Here is a 14424-nt window from a genome sequence, read left to right as displayed (position 1 = left end):
CACAACTGGTTGAAAGACTGTATTCAAAGAGTAGTTATCAATGGCTTGCTTTTCAATCGGGAAGGTGTAACTTATGGGGTTCTGTGGGTCTGATACTATTCAATATTTTCTTTAATGACTTGGATAATGGATTTGAAAGCGTGCTTATAAAATTTGTTAATGACACCAAGCTGGAAGAGATATGATCACTTTGGAGGACAGGAATTAAAATTCAAAATGACCTTAATAAATTGGAGAATGGGTCTGAATAGGTCAAGAGCAGGAGTACCGGATGCTGGTGGGGGCACCTTCTGAGTTCAATTTAGCAAGTCTTAACTAGACTTGCTAAATCAAACTCCAGACGATCAATCGCAGCAGCCTCGATCTTCCATGGAGTGAAGACAAGGCCTAAATGTAGGTAAGCTCTAGACTAGCTATCTCAGGAAGGTCGTAGAATCTCCATCATCATTTAAAAACAAGTTGGACAGAAGCCTTTCAAGGATACTTTAGGTTTACTTGGTTGTCCCTCCACACAGGGGATCGGACTTGATGACTTCTCAAGGGCTCTGCCCACCCTAGGATTCTAAGTCTTTGCTATCTGGTTTCCGTTTCCTATGTGTAAAGTGAGCCCATGGACTCAGCCCTGTTCCCAGGAGGCAAACACCACCACAGCCATCCCAGCAGAGAGGCCAAGGGAGAAATGAGAAATGTGGCATGGAGACAGCTTTAACCTCCTGTCACTAGAGATGTCCCTGTGGGGCAGGCAGCACAAATAAGGAAGCTTGCCCTATCTCTACTCTTGCTGTACCTTTTCCAAGAGGCAGTGTGCCTTTCCGTCTGGGAATCTGGTGGGTTCCACCAGCTCTAAATTCACCTGGAAAAAAAAGAGGAAAAAGAAAACTTTTGTAATGCTTGGACGTGATTGACACGCCTGTCACGAGTGACACAGCTCACTCCGAGACAGCGTGACCCTCAGGCACATGCACGTCGCTTTAGTGATACCAGCCCGGTGAGCAGAGCTATCCCCAGGGCAGGTGGCTGCAGTACCAAAGTTGCCAAAGAGCTGTACTGCTTCTCAGGGAAACCCAAGGTCCATTAGTTGAACAGGAAGGCTCTTGCGACTGTCAGACAGGCATGCCAGCCAGGGGGGCGCTCCTTTTGGAACCGTCGTTGTGCTCCCACGTTGCAGGTGGCACCCCGGATATCCCTTTTCGGTGTCCTGCCGGCTGTCAGCACAGCACGCAGGAACACCAACTTGGAGGGTGCAGGAGAGAGGGAACGTTGTTCATTTCAGTTCACAGCCTGCCCGCCAGAGTGAAATGGGATCTCTGCTCTCCCTGTAAGAGGTTGGAGCGAGAGGGGCCGTCAGCGACCGCAGCATGGAGAGCTGTTCTCTCGCTGTTTCTCTGACGTCGGGATGCCTTTGCAGGAGCAGCCGGAGTGGGTACCCGTCGATGAGTCCGCTCTCTCCTCAAGAGATATTCCAGCTGGCTTGTATGGATCCGACTCACGGGCAGTTCCAGGAGCAGCAATCTCTGGTAAAGCAGTGCCCTGCCTTTAATGCACCACTTCTGGGGCCCACGCAAAAAAACCAACTCTCTTGCTTATGCTTTCACTCTGCCCCCCTTCCCCAAGGCCCCGCCCTCCCTCCACCCCTTCCCCCAATGCCCCGCCCTCTCTCCACCTCTTCCTGCACCGACCCCTGCTCTGCCCCGAGGCCCAACCCTCCCTCCACCTCTTCCTGCCCCATCTCTGTCCTCTCCCCCAAGCATCTCAGATGATTGACAGGTGGCTGGTGGGTGCTGAGCATTCACTATTTTTTTCCTGTGGGTGCTCCAGCCCCAGAGCACCCACAGAGTCAGCACCGAGCCCACTGACTATTTCCATTCATTGACCTCAGTGGGGTCAGATCTTAAAACAGGCCACACCAGGATGGCGCTCTGACGGAAACCCATTCCACACTCGGCCCTTCCCCTGACCTGCTTTTCACCTGGGAATGCTTGCTCAGTAAAGCAGATGGGCTTCAAATGGCTCTTCACACATTCAGCACATGGAGGGCCCTGCTTCCCCCCCCCCCCCCGGTGTACCGTGCCTGGGCCCCTCTGGCTGCTTGACAAGTGAGAGGAGACAGAGCGAGCCGTGTTTGTACAGCTGTCCTGAGCGCATCCCGGTGCGTTTCAGATCGTGCCCAGGCCTGGTGGGCAGCAGTGTGGAGATGCGAAATGGGCACGTGCCACATATGGACAGGTGAGCCCAATGGCCGGCTGGTGTACATCAGCAGAACTCAGCAGCTAAGGATCTGGCCCCTCTGTGGCCATCAGAGCTACTGAGGATGCCATGTCCCGGAGGCTGTTTCTAAAGAACACCTGACCAGCCCAGTGTAAACCCCTCTCTGTCTCTGGGCCTAGGACACAAGTCCCAAGAAAGTACCACAGCCTGGGAGGGCCCCTGGTGATGCTGGGTTTCCGTGCATTGATATCAGGCAGTAAACTATCCTTTTCTTCACAGGTCGATTCCTTTTATTAAATGCTCATTTCAGGGGGTTTCCCTGTGCTGAACGATGGTATCTGCTGCTTTGGGGTTCGTGTTCATCTTGTTGTCAGTGCCAGTGTCCATTCTCAAAACTGGACTGTTGAACTGTGTCGCACAAACGTGAACATACACATATGCCCACATTCTGGTCAGCAGCACTAGTGTCTGTGTGTGCGTATATATGTACACGTGTGTGCATCTGGGCACCGCTCGTACCCTTGTGGGACAGCAGTGTTGTATCACTGTACATTTCCAGTCTGATCTGTATGCTTCTCAGAGTTTGTAGCTCTTTCTCTCTGAATTCTGTACCACACACATGGCACCTCTCCGCTGAATTCAGCCCTTCCACCACCAATGGAAACTGCCCGGTCAGCCTTTCCTGGTAACCGCTGGCAATGAAGAAGGGGTTTGAATCCATCCCTTCTGTTGTCACTTCCTGGTGATGACCCCTATGTATGTGACGTCACTTCCTGGCAACCCAAAGCAGTGACACTTGCTTCCGTTTTTCCTCTTTGAGCAAAACAGAGGCAAGTTTGAAAGTCGGAAATTATACCGATATGCCGGTTGAGCCCTTTCTGAATCATTTAACTCGGACCCGACTGGAAAAGCCTTTACAAAGTTTTAGAAAAAAAATCAAAGTGGAAAAGATCCTGCAAGTTAAAAAATAAAATTAAATAAAATAAAACTAAGCAGCAGAAGTGTAGCTGTTCCAGGGAGTTAGAACAATCAGTCTAGGTTTTCCTCTCTCCTTGCTAAAATAAAAAAGTAGAGAAGTGTGCCTAGGGGCCAGAATTGGTGAGCCGGGTCTCTGTAGGAGAGCCTGGAATAATGCCTGGGACACTATGCAAGGAAATGGCTATTAATACTGAATCCAGCCATTCTTACTGCGTGGCCACCCAAACAACTGCACTCGGTTGGAAGGGCGCAGGTTCCCCTCCTGCCACGTGGCTCCCAATCTGCCAGGAGCACAGGCGAGGGGTGGTGACCTCCGCAAACAAAATCCCACGAGCTTGGCTGTGTGTTTGTTTCCAGGAGCCAGAGGTTAGAGAGTTTCAAAGAGTGCAGCCCTCTAACCGTGGCAACTATCTCCCCGTGGACACGCAGGAGCGCGCTGTAGCTGGGAGGGCCTCCTCCATGCCACGCCTGACTGTGGATCCCCAGGTAACACCGAGCGAAGCCATAGCCGGAGAAGCAGAACATGGCGGGAGCTGTCTGCTGTGGAAGGAGAGCCCATATTTTTCCCTGGGAGACATGTGTTTCTGCCCTGCCAGGCCTTACGGCCGTGTGCTAGGCATCACTCCTGCTTTTGCCTAGCTAGGTGGTATTGGGAAACAGTCTGTCTTAGGTGTTGATATGGCCCCCATTCCTATTGCACCTCACAACCCCCCAAGAGGCAGGACAGTTATCCCCCATTGTACAGATGGGAAACTGAGGCATGGAGAGGCTTGCCCCAGGCCACACAGGAAGCCTGTGGTAGAGCAGGGAATGGAACCCAGGTCTCCCAAGATAGACCCCAAACCCTAGGACCCTCCTTTTGCTCCCCCTAGCCCAGCACCATGGTGGGCCACAGCAGGACTGGCTCATTGGTGTGTCCTCCAACATGCAACATTTTCAAAATGTCCCTCCCCCGCCCCACCTGGCAAATATTTCGACCGATGAGTCCCGGCCTCTGCTTTCCTTCTTCCGCCATTGTCCCAAAACACGCCTGTCTGGCCTGGGCAATCTGTTCGGATCAGTCCGGGCCATGCTCCATCTCGTTGTGTGTCTGCCTGGTTTTTCTGTCTGTCTGGCTCGTAGTCTGTTTTGGCTGAGGCCTGAAGGCTTTTCTGGGGTTGTTTTCATAGCCCTTTGGCAGGGAGTATCCGGACTCATGTTTCTTCAGGAGCTGGGGCAGCATTAACGGGCCCTCCCATGTCAAAGGGGTGGGCTACAAACTTCCTAGTGTTCTCCTTGGGTGAAAGCCCCATTGCTTGCCTACCGAGGCCCTGTGGGGCGTGCGGGGGTAAGACCTTTTCTCTGCCGATGCCCCAGACTGCACTGGCGGTCTGGCACCTGTCAATGGACGGATGTTTGATGGCTCTTTGTGGTAACTTTCCCAACTACTGTCTGCCCAACCAGCCTCAGATAGGCTGGGTCGGCCCAAATGGACCCAGATGCTGCTCTCTCATCAGACACAGAGGGGAGGGGCTACCTCTGGGGGGACGGGCTGAACACAGAGAGGGGATGGGAGGCAACACAGGAACAGTGCAGAGGACCCGGAGGGAAATGGAAGGAAATCTCTTTGCTTTAAAGGGAAAAACACGGGAGAAGCCCGGGGTGGCGGGAGAAGCAAGTCAGAGAAAGGCACAGGAAAAGAGAGGAAGCAAAATACAAGAAGAGGGGGTTGGGGGGGGAGGAAGAACGGAAGAAAAAGGATGGAGAACAGAAGTGCAGATACGGCAAGAAACCAGCCGAAGCAGTGACAACCAATGGGCAGTAAAGACGGTGAGAAGACGAGTGGAGAGAGGGAAGAAAACAAGGGATGGATTACAGGAGGGGAAAGAAATGGCGAAGAAAGAAGTGGAATGGAAACCACGAAGGATCCTTTGAGATAGGAGAGGAGAATGGGGAGGCATAAGGCGGTGGAAGGGGGAGATGGATGGAGTAGAAATGGGGGGGGGAAGGAGCTGGAGAGTGAATAAAGTTAGAAGGGGGGTAGTTGACGATGAAGACAAGTGAGAGTGAGGGCCAATGGGGAAGGAGTAGCACATGGAGGGCAGGGTGGTGGGCTGGCGGGACAGGCCAAGGGGTACACGGAAATACGGCAGTAGTTAATAAATTGAGAAGGAGAGAGCCAGGGGAGCGAATGAGCCAAGAGAAGCTTCCCTTTGGAATTTCCTCTGTGCTCCCTTTTTCTGCACTGCTGACTCTGGCCCTGTCTCTTGAGCTGGGGGAGAGATGCTGGAGCCGCTCTGGAGTTTTTGCTGTTCCGTTTCCTGCACGGCCTCCTGGAAGGTGTCTGAGTAGGAGAGACTAGTCCCCTCCGCTAGTAGACACCCTGACTTCAGAGTGGCCCTCCTGACTCCCCCTCCCGCTGCTGCTGGCTTCCATTGATCGCCCCCTGGGGTGCATTTCCAGGTGGTGACAGACACCAGCTCTATGAGACGATCGTTCTCCACCATCCGGGACAAGCGTCCCAACAGCTCCTGGCTGGATGAGTTCTCCATGGAGCGGAGCAGCGAGAACACCTACAAGTCACGCCGGCGCAGTTACCACGCCTCGCTGCAGCTATCTGCTCGCCGCCTCAATGCGGACGCAGGTGAGAGGGGGTGTCTTTTGCCTGCCGGACAGGAATCTCCTTTGGGTGGGTAATCCGCTCCTTTCTGCCGACGGCGCGTCAGTTTTCCGACGGGGTATGGCGGAATCAGGGGCATGCCGCCCAAAGAGGATGGTGCAGAATCAAGAGCTAGATGTACAATCCAATCCCGATGTGTCACCGTGCATTTCTCTTCTCATGCAAAGTGTGCCCTAGGACAGTACACACAGTGTTTTTTTTGTGACGCAGTACCGGCACCTCCAGTCAGAGTTTACCTCAAAAGAACGGAGCTTACTGGCACCTTTGTAGCAAATGTCCGACTGTCGGCTGGGCCGTGTGTCTTAAAGGGGCCACATCTCTTAAAAGGGCAATGCCAGCCCCACCCCAGCTTTTTTTTTTCTCAATAACTTTTCCCCTAGAGTACCAGCACCTTTTGTTTTGTTTATAAACAAAAAAAGCACTGAGTACATGGGATTAAATTGAAGGGCTTCGCACGGAGCATGGCATGGAGGGAGCTCCTAAGAGATACAGGCAAGGGAGACATCGATTTGTTGTGAAATCTGAATCCATGAGCCAGCAAGATGCAGGGGCTGCAAAGAGAAAGGCGACCTCGTACCAGGTGTGGAGATGATATTCCACACCATTATTCCTCCAGCTGCAGTGTGTCACAAAACAGCTCGGTCCCAGATCCCTAGGATCAGGCTACCCACTAGGCCCTTGCTCCTGTGTCTACCTCGCTCAGCTCTGCTCACTCTGGGGTGTTCCTCTTCTCGCCCTGAAAGGGGCCACTCCTCACCCAATCCCCTGTTGCTCTTGGGCACCAGCAGTAGCACATCCATGAGTTGTATGGAGCCACCAGCCCTCTTCTACAGCAACGCCCATCCGTCCCCTGTCCCCAGCAGTGTCAGGAGCGGCAGGGGTATGAGTTTGCCATCCCTGCCTTATGTGTATGACTGCAAATCCTCTACTCTGGCTCTCCCTGCCGGAGTCACTGCAACGCCGCTGGCTTTCTGGCTGGCCAGTGCCGTTTATGTGACAGGAAGAGGGGGCTACCCAGGGATGCCAAAACAAAACGGCGCAGTGGTTTGGTGTGTGTCCAGGAGCTGTGCCCAGGGCAGTGAGGAGGAAAGAGCAATCAGGGCTGGCAGCTAAGCTGGAGTCAGTCCAGAGGAGACTTGGTGTGAACTGGATCCCGACGTGGCCAGGGAGTCAGCGGCTGCAGCGTTCTGTGCACCCTCAGGCGTGGAGGAGAATTTGAGCAGCGCGGAGGGTGGTGTGAGGTGACGGGCAGGTTTAGGGGCACAGGAGCTGCGGGAGGAGAAGGAAAGTTCAGATGCTAAGCCTGCAGCCAGTGGCAGCCAATGGGAGGTCTGTGCCTGGAGGGTGGAGGCAGAGTTGTGTTTGAGGCTGGCCAGGCGTTCCCAGCTGTGACAGAATCACGGGGCCTGCTTGGTTCTGACAGGCCAAAGGTCCCTGGGCAGTGGGGAGGAAATGGCCCAATCAAACAAGAGCAGACGTGTGGGAGGAGGGAGCTGTATGGCTCTGAAGGGGCTGCAGGAGGAGAAAGCGGCCCACGGTGTCTGAGGAATTTCCATGCTACGACCAGCGCCTCTGCAGACTGAAAACAGACAAGAACCGCAATGTTGAGGGGCGGTTAAGGAAATCGGAAGGACTGTCACAAGCCCTGCGCGGAGGGGAAAGGGGAGGGGGTTACAAAGTTACTAGGCAGTACAGATGCACAGAGCCGCACAAATCTACCACTTTCTATTTTGTGTCTAGACCCCTGTAAATTTGTGGGTATCCGCTCTGTAGCCACGGGTAGCCGCAGCTGTGGGTGCAGAGAGCCGCAGACCAGTTTTGCAGAGGGGGATGCGGATACCAATTTGCACCTGCACAGGGTTCTAGAGACACTCCACAGGCAGAGGTTGCTGTCAGGGTCCGAGGTACAGGGACAGCCCCAGCCCGTCTGGCTTGGAGGAAGTGTTGAGTTTAGCCGGGTAGAGAGAGCACGGGAGCGGGAGCTCTGAGTCCGAGTTAACACGACCGCCCCCTCCTCGCGTGCTTGTGACCTCCGGGCCCTCACTTGGAACGATTCCCGGCAGCTGTCCCACAAGGGAGCCTGACAGGCTGGCTTTGTCCTCCCCAGGCCACAGGTCTGAGACGCACCGCGCGGGCGGCAGAGAGCGGGGGCGATCCAAAGAGCGCAAGCACTTGCTGTCCCCAGACATCTCCCGCTGCAACTCGGAGGAGCGGAGTCCGCAGGCAGAGGGCGAGTCTCCCGTCCGGCGCCAGTCCCGGTCGCCCAGCGAGGGCAGGTCGCAGACGCCCAACAGGCAGGTAGGGATGAGCCCAGCAGCCCAAACACTGGGATTCCTGCACTCCTATCTCTGGGGTTAGGCAGCCTGTGGCCAACTATTCAGTGTATTAGGGACGCACTGGGGTCCCATTGTGCTAGACACTGTGCAAACACCTAGCGGGAGGCAGACACTGCCCCCCAGAGCTCACAGTCGAACTGGACAAGATGGAGGAGGGCTGGACAAGATGGGCACAGACAGGTGGAGGGGCCTAGGTGGCAGAGCCAGTCCATGGCCGAGCCTGGAACAGGACGCCCGAGTCCCCGTTCAGGGCTCCGTCCACTAGACCATACTGGGCCTTGTTGTGTTACCCTAACGCAGCCTTTGTGGGCTGGTGCTGGGAAAGTCCAGTGCCTGGGAACGTAAATCTAGCCCCCTTCTAGCTGCAGAGCCTGAGGGGAGGGGGTGGGGTGCTTGGTGCACTGCCTGTTCTTGAAACAGGCAGCTCCCATTGACTAGAAATCGGCCAATGGGATTGTGCTGGGGGCGGGAGCAGCTCTTGAAGCACCACTCCCCCCTCCCCTCCAGCTCACACAAAAGACCCGGCAGCTGCTTTTCTGAGCAGTGTGCGGAAGCAGGGCAAGCAGGGAGTGTGCCTGAGGCTCCCTGCTGGATCTGGACATCTCCCGGATCCAGCCCACGGAAGGTGTTTTGCTCAGGCCTGATCTAGCTCCTTGCCGGAGGAGCCTCAGCCACATTCAACCCCCAACCTCCATTGCAGTCTGAGGGTTTGCTTCCCTCCCACCATCCCACCGCAACCCAGGCCCTGCTTTTCCAGGCCTTGCCCCTCGCCCAGACACGTACACCCGTGCTGCGTGGGCGTGAAATGCTCCCGTTCTGCTTGGTAGCACGTACCCCCATTTGGCACTCATCCAACCAGCTAAGTCAGGCCTGTTTGCATGCACAGTTCCTTTGGCAGTGTGCCTGGGAACACCATCAATTACTACTGACGCCATGTGGGGATCCGACCTCCGTCCCCAGCCTGGCCGGTGCACTTTTGCGAGGCACCGAGTGCAGGCCTGCGAGGCCCAACGCACGCCATTGCGAGGTCACTGAAGGAAAGTGGGAACCCCGGAGACAGTTTCCTCCTCCCTGTTTTCTCTGTCCTCATTCCCTCAGGCCTTGTCTTCACTAGGAGCAGGTTCACGCCGAACAGCTACCTTGGCAGAGCTGCGTCTCCCAGGGGTGTGAAAAGATCACACCTTTCGGAGACATAGTTAAGCTGAGCCAACCCCGGGGGTAGACTGCGTGAGCTTGCCAGAAGAATTCCTCCCTCAGCCTGGCTACTACCCCTCCAGGCGGTGGATTAGTGTCCCGTCAGGAGAACCCCTGCATTGGTGTGGCGAGTGGGTACGCTGAAGCCCTCCCGCCGCACAGCTGCAGCGGTCGTAGCCGGTGGGTGTGTCTGTGCTACGGGGCCCTGCCTCAGCGCCGCGGCTCCGCTGCTGTAGCTGAGACGCTTCCCGACTCTGGCAGCACTCTTCCTCGACCTAGTGGTGTCTGCCGGGGGGGTTGGTTGATCTAACTCTGGGGCTCTCAAACTTCATTGCCCCTTGTCCCCCTTCTGATAACCATGACTATCACCCAAAGCGAAGCGTAAGCCCATGCGAGTCCAACTGCCCCAGGTGGGAGAGCAAAGCCAAACCCTGAGTCCAATCACCCGGGGTGGAGGCCCTGTCATCTGTAATCTGAGTCCTGCCACCCGAGGCTGAAGCCCTCAGACTTCCACCCCGGGCAGTGGGGCTCAGGCTTGGCTTTGGCCCCCGACCCAGCAAGTCTCAGCCAGCCCCAGGGCCCCCATGGAAATGAGGTTGGGGGTCCCACCCCACCGTTTGAGATCCACTGATCCAACCCCATGGCACAGGGCGTGGCCCTTTTCACAGCCCCGTGCGGTGCGGCGGGGCGTGGCGGGGTGGACTCGGCGTAATGCAAGACAAAGACAAACCAGGTTCAGGTATTCCCAGGAGTTCACAGGTTGAGCTCAGGACCAGGCTCCCCCGGCTAACGAGCGAGACGAGGCCTCTGTGGGAGTAACGAGGTGACTTTTCATCGAGCGGCTTTTGGCCAACCCATCCCATCCCCGCTGCACTGTCAACAGATCTGTCCCCTTCCATTTCGCAGGGCACGGGCTCCCTGAGCGAAAGCTCCATCCCCTCCATCTCTGACACCAGCACCCCGCGACGAGGTCGCCGGCAGCTCCCGCCCGTCCCCCCGAAGCCACGTCCGCTCCTCTCTTACGCCTCCCTGATGCGGCACTCCGGGGACACCTCTCCGCAGCCCGACGAGAGCGAGGGGGGGTCCCCTCTCTTCTCCCAGGTGCTGGAGATGAATGACACCTGCCTGACCGAGTCTTCCAGCTCTCCGCCGGGCAAGCAGAGCCGGCACTCCACCCCCCAGCGCTACATCTCAGAGCCATACCTGGCCCTGCACGACGACTCCCACGCCTCGGACTGCGGCGAGGAGGAGACGCTCACCTTCGAGGCCGCCGTGGCCACCAGCCTGGGCCGCTCCAACACCATCGGGTCAGCCCCGCCTCTGCGGCATGGCTGGCAGATGCCCAACGGGCACTACCGGCGGCGGAGGAGAGGGGCCGCTGCGCAGGGGGTGATGTGTGGGGCCAGCATCGACGTGCTCAGCGACACGGAAGAAGATGACAAATGCTAGAGGCTGCTCCCTCCCTCGGATGCATGCTCTTCACCACGGGTGGGAATGAAGCGAACCCAAAATCAAATGCGGGGGGAAATAAAAAGTCTTTGTGCAAAAAAAAAAAAAAAAAAAAGCCAACCTGCTGACCTTCCCTCCCTTTTTTCTGCACAAAGAAGCATTTGATTTGCTTGCACGACCCCCGCTCCGGTAAGGACGCGTGTGGAAAGCACGGAAACGCCCCTCCCGAGCAAAACAGGATTTTGTGCCTAGGGGAGACCAGAGAGGGGGATCCACGGCCAAGCAAAACTCAGCAGGAAGCAGCCAGGGGGACCACAGCATGTATTGGTATTAGCCTCGGCCCCTCGGAGCTTGGCAAAAGATCCCGGCACGTGGCTTTGGGCATGTTGCATTTTTCCCTCGGGAAGTCGGAAGGGGAGGATCAGGACGGAGGCGACGCCCTCACTGGGGCTCTGTTGTACTGCCCGTGGCTTTCGGTTTGCTCCCCACGTGCACTAGTGACAAAGCTGGCAGGAGGAAGGGGGGGTGTGGAAGGGAGGCACCGGGCCCAGTGGACATGCATGGGGGGCGGGGATGGGTCCGGGTGAAACCAAAACAAATCGGCTTGTACCATGGGGAGATGGTGGGAGGAGGGGCTGCGGGCAATGCTGCTGGACCTAACCACCTTGCTATTACATGTATTATTTATATACTGAGAACTATAGGGGTGTGTGTATATACGGTATGTGTGTGTATATATATTTATATGCTGTATATATAAAGATATACACATGCAGGTATTTGTTTTAGCCAACTGGTGCACGCTACCTGCAGGGCCGCCTTTCTCCCGCAGGGCCTCTGGCCAGCAGGCGAACGCTTTCTGTTGACTTTTATGGTGCCAGGTACGGTGTTTTCCCTCCCCTGCGTCTTGTTCAGATGGACGGACACGGCTGGGTCAGGCCCTTCGCTCCCCCTGCCTGGAAGAGGAGTATGTTTGAAATGCCAAATACAGGGCTAGGGGGATTTAAAGCAGAAGGAAACGCCTCTCGGGAGATATTAACGGGGGCGGTTTAGTTGCTGGGCGGTGATTTTTGCAGGTGGCCGAGTGGGAGCCAAGGAAGTCAAGGTCCTTTGTGGTTGACACTCCTGGCTGGGTTGTGGGATTGAAACTAGAGAAAGGGGTAGGGATAGCCCGTTATGCCAATACATCCCCACTCCCTCTCGGGCGTATGGCTGGCCTGGCACCATACGCTCTCCTTGCTGCTCAGGTGCCTTTGTCTTTCACTAATGCACGGACAGAGCGTGCACGAGGGGGCTGATCCAGAGCCCAGGAGGGGTGGCGACCGTGTGCCCACTCGCAGCAGTGGGCCCCGCTGGAGCCCCCGTTGTACTGGCTGAGCATGGAGGCGTTGGGTACTAGCAAACGGCTTTGGCGAGCACCATCAGGCGGTGCCCTAGTGAGCCACCCTCGTGCTGCCTGCTCGGTGAGGCAGGAAAGTACGTCACCCTCCACCCAGCCGCGTCCTCCCCCAAGAGGCAAAGACGCTGAAGGGCGGAGCACAGCACTTTTCAGAACCAAGCCGCTTGTTTTACAGGGGTGGACGGTGCAGGTGGGAAGCATGGCCCCTGGAGGGGGAGCCCTTCTCCCTCCCCATCCCCCCAGTGCCTGCGTCGCTGCATGGAGGGACACTCAGGCATACGAGCCAAGGCTACAGACTGCATCCAGTCCTCAAGCCCCTCCTGGAAACCATCCTGTATTGCCCAAGTCCAGAAACGAGTGCTCCAGTGGCACCTTAGGGTATGTCTAGACTGCATCCTTCTGTCGGCAGAGGGATGCAGGTTAGGCAGGTCCACATTGCAAATGAGGCAGAGATTTAAATATCCTGCATCTAATTTGCATAAAAATGGCCACCGCATTTTGCTGACTCAGCACTTTGTCGGCAAAAAGTGGCAGTCTAGAGGGGGATCTGGCGAGAGAGAAAGCCTTTTTCGACAGATCCTGTAAACCTCCTTGCAGGAGGCATAAGGGATCTGTCGAAAAAGGCTTTCCCTTTAGACATCCCCCTCTAGACTGACACCTTTTGCTGACAAAGTGCTGAGTCGGCAAAATGCGGTGGCCATTTTTATGCAAATTAGGCGCGGGATATTTAAATCCCTGCCTCATTTGCAATGTCGACCTGCCTAATCTGCTTCCCTCTGCCGACAGAGGGATGCAGTCTAGACATACCCTTAGAGACTAACCAAAATACATAGGATCATGAGCCTTTGTGGGCAAAACCCACTTCATCAGATGCGTTGGAGTGGAAATAACAGAAACCAAGAAATATATGCCAAGATATATAAATGTGTATATATATATATATAACTGCTGAATAAGTACGAGTCAATTGTAGGACCCGTATTAAGGAGGCTAATTAAGTGGGCTGGATGTGTCCCATACATAGAATTTGATGTGGAAATGTAGATGTTCAAAGCAGGAGAAATTGGTTTGGTAATGCCTTTAACATCTGCATTTGCACATTAAATGCTACGTTTGGGACACATCCCGTCCCCTTAACTTCATTCACATGGGTCCTACAATTGGTAGGTACTTCTGCCTGTTACCTATCTCTCTTGGTTTCTGTTATTTCCACTCCAGTTCATCTGAGGAAGTGGGTTTTACCCACGAAAGCTCATGAAGTGCCACAGGACTACCCATCGTTTTTAAAGTTACAGACTAACACGGCTGCCCCTCTGAGATTTTTTCCCAAGTTCAGGTGCAGGAACAGGCTGTGGATTGCATCTCCGCAGCCGTTCCTCTCTCCTCAGCTCGGCAAGCTCCATCTGATGCAGAATGGAGGAGAGTTTGACCTGGCGCAGGGGGCCCGGGTTGAGATTTTGAAAGCCAACTAGAGGCTTTAGCGTCTCTGCTCTTGTTAATTCGCCTTGAGCCATGTGACCCTAGGCAGTTTCCAAAACCTTCACCTTTTTCCTGTCTTCCCGGCTGCCTGCTCTTCCACCCTCAAAGCATGGCCAGTCTGGAGCAGTTCTAGGCAGAATGTCCTCCCGCAGGTCACAACCAGACTGACACCGTCAGGGTTCTCTCAGTCTCCTCGGTGCTGAAGAAGGCTAGTTTGAGAAGCTTTGAAATACAGATCTGCGGACAATACTCGTTGCTTTCCAGACCTACAGGCAGCGTGCCGTGTGTCTCACTGAGAATCGCCCCTCTCCAGTCGGGTCACCCGTGTCTCCTTGGAGATCAGTGACCACGGGCCATTTTTCTCCAAGGGCTTTGCTGCTTCGCCCATAGCCCTGCAATTCGGCACGTGCGTAGCAGGGGGCAGAACTTGATGACCTCCCGAGGTCTCTTCCAGCCGTAGGATTCTTTGATTTCTTAGCACACGGATCTGTAGGAGCACGGTGACTGGCAAAACCTGAACAGGGCTGATTTTCCCGAGGAAGGTGTGTTTCTAGGCCTGTCCTCTCTCTTTCGGCGATCATCTTCAAGGGGAGCTCACCTGTCATCAGCCGCGTGTGCTGTCCCCGGGGTGCAGCACCTGGCACCAGGGCATGAGTGGAGCTAAAGGACAGATTTAGCAAATCAACCCCTTCTTCTCCCATCCAGTGGCCTGTACGCAGATT

General features: G+C 55.4%; 1 protein-coding gene across 1 annotated transcript in view; it reads left to right on the top strand.

The window, feature by feature from the left end:
• CACNA1E (calcium voltage-gated channel subunit alpha1 E) overlaps positions 1-12637 on the top strand; it is a 264347-nt gene extending 251710 nt beyond the window's left edge. The window contains exons 44-48 of the mRNA XM_075936805.1: positions 1409-1517; positions 3544-3672; positions 5629-5809; positions 7953-8143; positions 10282-12637. Of these exons, the coding sequence (XP_075792920.1) occupies positions 1409-1517; positions 3544-3672; positions 5629-5809; positions 7953-8143; positions 10282-10824 (1153 nt within the window). The 3' untranslated portion in view covers positions 10825-12637. The remainder of the gene's footprint in view (positions 1-1408; positions 1518-3543; positions 3673-5628; positions 5810-7952; positions 8144-10281) is intronic.
• Positions 12638-14424: the final 1787 nt, after the last annotated feature.

The sequence above is a fragment of the Pelodiscus sinensis genome, chromosome 9 (genome assembly GCF_049634645.1).
Source record: "Pelodiscus sinensis isolate JC-2024 chromosome 9, ASM4963464v1, whole genome shotgun sequence".
In the NCBI taxonomy this organism is placed as follows: Eukaryota; Metazoa; Chordata; order Testudines; family Trionychidae; genus Pelodiscus; species Pelodiscus sinensis.
Note: the sequence above shows the minus strand (reverse complement) of the source record. Positions and strands in the feature narration are given on the sequence as shown.